At 42.3% G+C, this 5,555-nt stretch overlaps 1 protein-coding gene across 1 annotated transcript; it reads left to right on the forward strand.

Moving 5' to 3' along the window:
• Positions 1 to 319: 319 nt before the first annotated feature.
• Positions 320 to 4,676, forward strand: CCDC185 (coiled-coil domain containing 185). Its single transcript, XM_026666015.2, has one exon. The coding sequence runs from the start codon at positions 688 to 690 to the stop codon at positions 2,767 to 2,769; it is 2,082 nt and encodes a 693-aa protein (XP_026521800.2). The 5' UTR covers positions 320 to 687; the 3' UTR covers positions 2,770 to 4,676.
• The last annotated feature ends 879 nt before the right edge of the window (positions 4,677 to 5,555 follow it).

Consider the following 5,555-nt stretch of genomic DNA (forward strand, 5'->3'; position numbering starts at 1 on the left):
AAAAATAAACACTTCTATGTGATATATTTGAAAAATTTCATCACATCCCACTTCTAAAAGCTAAATAGCATTAAGTGTTGTGAGGGATTCATATCTAACCTCTATACCGAAATTCTTCAGCTGTAACTTTTAGAAACATCCTATTTGTTTGCTTTGTATCTTGTTAACATCAACCCTGGGAGCCATTTTTGTGAAGGGGCAAAATCTCAGGCAACTACGGTAAGTTGTTTGACGAATACTCGGGTGACACTTTCTCTCATGGAATGCCCTATTCTTTCTGGAAGAATAGCCATATAAGTGAGCTTGTGGCATTGCAGTTTGCATTGAATCAAAATGCTTCTGATCTAACAAGAGATGGGATTCTAAGTGTTACTGCAGCGTCCCATTCCACTAATCTTGTGGGAAGCTGCAGTTCTGCTGGGATCTGGAGAGGCACTGCGCCATCCAAACGTCTGGTTCTAGCTCACTTCTAGAGCCTGGAACCCTCGCGCGTCGCGCCGCCTTTTTTCCTTCGGTAGAAGAGAAAGCAGGGCCAGGTAGGGGCTTGTGGGGCAGGGTCGCGTTGCGGCCAAACGTCGTAATGGGCTCCGGGAGGAGGATGGGCCCCGTCTCCCCCATTGTGACGCGCGCTGATTTTCACTATGCTGCGCAAGTCGCTGCGTGAGCAGCGGGCAGGCCACTTCGGCCATGAAGCGGCAACAGCAGCGGCGTCGGCCGCGGCGCGGGTCGGGGCAGTGTCTGGGGGCGGAGAGCAGGTGGCGCGTCTCCCCGAGCGACAGAGGCGCGCCCAGCACCAACAAGGGCCGGAAGAAGCCGCCCGCCGTGTCCTGCTGTAGTCTGTCGGGCAGCGAGACGCAGCAAGAGATGACGCGCCGGAGAATTAGCCCCGGACGCTTCTCTCCGCCGCAATGCTTCCCGGACGCGGCTTACAGTTCCGAACCCGAAGCGGCGGGAGGCGAAGGCTGCCTTGGGCGCCTCCAGCTGGCGCAAATGTACCGCGACGAAGGCGGCTTGCTGTTGCCGCGAAAAGGCAAGTACAGGGGCGCTTCGCTCCCGCACACTAAGGCTCCAGCCATCGCCAGCGCCGCTTCGGGCCGTCTGCGCCGCCCCACTTTGCCCCAACAGCACCATTACCTCGCTCCGGCCGGCGAGGGCTGCGCTACTCCTTGCACCACTTCTTGTACCACCCTCTATGGCGGAGATTTCCAGCCCCACCATGAGCTGCCCGGCCGCTCTCCGGCAGGCAGGTGCACCCGGGTGGAAGAGCTGCTCCGGGACGACCAATGGGCCAGTCCTGTGACTAGAGCTCTGGAATATGGAACGGACTTTCCCACCGACGTTAGCAAGCCACCGTCAATTTGCCCGTCTTCTTTTTCCTTCACTCAGATCGACCATAAAGCTTCTCCCAAGCTTGAGAAGAAGGAACCCAAAAGAAGGGATTGGCAGGAGCCCTGCGACAGCAGTCCTAGCCTGGTAGACCTGATGCATTCCTTGAGACAGTATGAGGAGGAAGACCCAACGGCTTATTTGCCCCCTAACAGCAATTCACATCATCACCGTCACCACAGTCACCACAAGAGCAAGAAGGGAGACGCTCAGGTCAGCCTCCACGATCTGACTGAGAAGAGATATGAAGACATGCTTCCAGAAAGGGACAAAAAGCTTGCTGCTTTGATGCTAGCTAGGCATCAGGAGGAGGAAGACATGAAGGATAGGCAGCTCCAGGTCTCTGAGGCTTGGGAGAAGATGAGGCGGAAGGAGAAGAAGCACAAAGCGAAGTTGGAAAAGGAGAGGCAGTACCAGTTGGCAGACAATGTGGACCAATGGCAGAGGGACCGGGACCAAAGAAAAGCCAAGGCGAAGCTAGAGGAAGAGCAACTAATGGCTGCTAGGGAGAGGGATATTTTGTTGCGTGACAAGAAGTGGAAAAAGCTAGCTAAGGAGCAGGAGTGTAGACGTAGAGAGAAATTTGAAAATGCTAGGCTTCAGGCTGAGTATAGAAAACGTTGCCAGGAAAAGCAAGTCTGGGATAAACGGTTGATGGACCGAAATGTCAAAGATCAGAACTCTCATGCATACAAAGAGAAGATGCTGCAGGCCCTGGAGAAGAGGCTTATAAAGGAAATGGAAAGGAAGAAGAGGAAAGTAGAACCAAATGACTATAAGAAACTCAAGCCCATGCAGATGAAAGACCCGGTTGAGGATAAGCTCAAAGCTGATGAGTTGTACAAGAGACTTTGCATTGAACAAAAGCTTCAGAGGTCTCAGGAAATCCTGGAGCAGCTGCTTGAAGAAAGGAATAGAGAACTAAAAGAAAAGTCATACAAGGAAGAAGAACATGGCATAGTAGCCAAGGCGAGAGCTAAAGAGACAGAGGAAGAAAAGAGAAGGCGCAAGGAGATGTTGTTGCAAATAGCTGAGATGAAGATACAGCAGGCCAGGGAAATCATGAGCAAAAATATGCAAGACAGAGTACAACATATAAAAGAAATTAATAGTGCCAAGGAAAGGAACCACCATTGCCGTAAACAGAAGCTTGAATATGATGAAAAATGCCACCTACGGGAATTACAAGAAGCCTTAAGAAGAAAAGATCTGAAAAGCAATCAGCTTCTAAGGTACAAGGACGCAGCTATTGAAGACTCTAGGAGACTAGCCAGAGTCCCATATGGCCTTAGAGACAAAATGAGAGACCTGATAAACCACAATACATTTGATCCAATGGCTTTAGATGCCCACCGTAATCCAAATTGCCCCAGAGGCCTGTAATGAAGTTTAAGGAAACAAACTGTCTTCTGCCAAAGTTGATGGTTGCAATGCATTCATTTTGTAGAACTCGGCATTGCTGTACACTCAGCCTTAATTACTGTTTGACTGATAAGTAACGTGGTTTAAAGGAATTTACAATATACACTAAAAGCTCTGATGTGCATTTGTAATGTTATTGTGAACGGGAAATACTGACCATTATCCACATTTTACTATGAACAACTTAAATGCTACATGGAGTTTAGCTACGACTTAATGCAATACATGTATTCCTGTAACAATGATTTTTTACAAATTATATTTCATAATGGACAGTTTGAGTTAAAAAATTATGTTTTACCAAATGTGACATTTAAAACATTTCAGTTCAAGGAATTCGTTGGCCAATCAAGTATTAATACAGATTGTTCTCTACTTATGACCACAATTGTGCCCCAAATTTCTGTTGCTAATAAGACAGTAGTCATTCCCTATTTTATGACCTTTTTTGCCATGATTATTGAACAAATCATTACAGCTGTTAAGCGAATCTGGTTTTCCCCATTGATTTTGCTTCTCAGATGTTCACTAGAAAGGTTGTGAGAATCTCAGGACCCCAAGGATGCTGCAACCTTCATAAATATGTACCTGTTGCAAAGGACCCAAATTTTGATCATTGACTGAAGAGATGCTGCCATGGTCATAAGTGTGAGAACTGGTCATAAGTCACTTTTTTCAGTCCCATTGTAATTTTGAACAGTCATTAAATGAATGGTTGTAAGCTGAGGACTACCTGTACTAGTATTTTAATGAAAAACATTCCAGTAATACTTTTCAGATCATTATTTTTATATGTCTAAATAAGCCAAGCAATAATTTGCAGTCCATATGTTAATAATAATTCCCATTTATTCCTTTGGGGTTTATGAGCCTTTCATGAGATTTAACAGACATATTGAATGTATTTTATGATATTAGAAATTTAGTGTATGGCTATGTACTTTAAGACTGACATTGTGTTGTCAATGCTAATTTTGTAAATTTTCATAATGCTAATTTTATAATTTTATAAATCTTTTGATAGCAACCACATAAACCCTAACCATCTATCATTTAAGATACTTTAAAATAAAGCCTGTTCAGAATCTGTTCATATCTAAAAAATATGAAATTGTATTATTTGATGTTTATATTCTGAGATTTAATTTGCCAATAAGCATTGGCTAAAATAAACACATGAGCGCATAAAACACTTGTAAGTGTTCATAAAAACTTGGTAGAAAGTTTTTCAAAGCATGTTGAACTTAAACTGAATTTGCCAAGAGTTAGCGCAATAAATAAACCCTACAATTTTTGTGGGGGTTTTTTTTTCATTTCATTTTTTTCATCATACATGAGTGTAGCTGTAAAGTTGAATTATAGATTGACTGGATTTGCTTTGACATACATTTTTTTAGAATGTGTCTTAAACTAGATGTACCAGTTAATATTTATGCAATATTAGAGAATAATATTGAAAATACATTACACAAATGACCATGATGAACTAAAAAGAATTGGCAATGTTTTGCTTCTGAGATCCTTAGCGGTAGATAGTAGGTTAAGACCTCACTAATGTTCAAGGCCAAAGGCAGCATGATTGTGACCAGGGTTTCTAGCTTATACGATACTTCCTCTACATTACACACACATTATATATAAGACCTATATCAGTGATAGAAAAGTTTCCCTATCTGCTGATATCTCATATTGCTGGGAGGGGAGGCTTAAATGTTTAAATGGGAAAGACTTTCTCTTATCTACCCTATTATTTAATTGTGTTCATATGAACTGCAGAACTGCAAAAAACATATGCCTGTAAGAAATCCTGTGTATTCAAATAGCGCCTTGAGCAGCTGTTGGTGGAATATCAAGGGTCTGGAGAAATAAAGCTGCACTATTGGCTCTGCATCATTATTAGGTGTAATACAGTAGATTAGTTCCTGTATACCTCAGTGGAAGCAAATCAGCTTGAACCATAGTACTTACTTAACTTGTTTCATTGGATTCTTTATATCCCAATAATCCAGAGATTTATTACAAATACTGCTTGTCACAAAAATAGCCTTTTTTGGTAATGTGCTTAAGGGGGTTATTGTTGGGCTTGACTCCACAGGCATAACTGGAACCGTAAGCTCAGAAGAATCAACTTCAGATAAACACTTAAAAAAAATTTTTACACAGTGAAAGAATCCCAGCAGAGCAATATATTAAGACTAAGCCCTATTCATAGAATTCAAACCCTTTTGTATCTTTTTTTTAATTTTCTTTCCCTACAGAATGCATTGGTTAAAGACACCGTTTCTATCTGTCCCTTGTTTTTTCAACATACTGTCTGTATGAGAACTCTCATACCCATGCTATATCCCTGCAGGTTTTCCTGGTGAATAGAGATGAACTCCAATCTAGTTTTTGGACAAAATCTTTCATGGTTGTGCCGATACATATCTTGGAGAAAGCCACTGGATGCAAAATTACGGATCATGCTAAAACAGCAACTTCTGATACATTTAAGCTATACCATTTTTTTTCATGGGGTATCTTCATGGATTGAAAATAGATGGAACTTTTATGGTGGTGTTTCTCCTACTTGTAGAGATGGTTCCTAGATATAGTACAATGATTTACTGTAATTCTGCATCTGGCAGCTATTTTCTGATGTATATGGTATGCAAGGGGAAGGCTAGAAAAAGAGTGGAACCTGAGAATACCCATAGTAGGTAATTCTTGAGTAGAGGAAATGATAAATTTCTACACTGGGTTGTAAT

The sequence above is a fragment of the Notechis scutatus genome, chromosome 1 (genome assembly GCF_049901735.1).
Source record: "Notechis scutatus isolate UNSWTSFEM ecotype Mainland chromosome 1, rNotScu1.2, whole genome shotgun sequence".
Lineage (NCBI taxonomy): Eukaryota > Metazoa > Chordata > Lepidosauria > Squamata > Elapidae > Notechis > Notechis scutatus.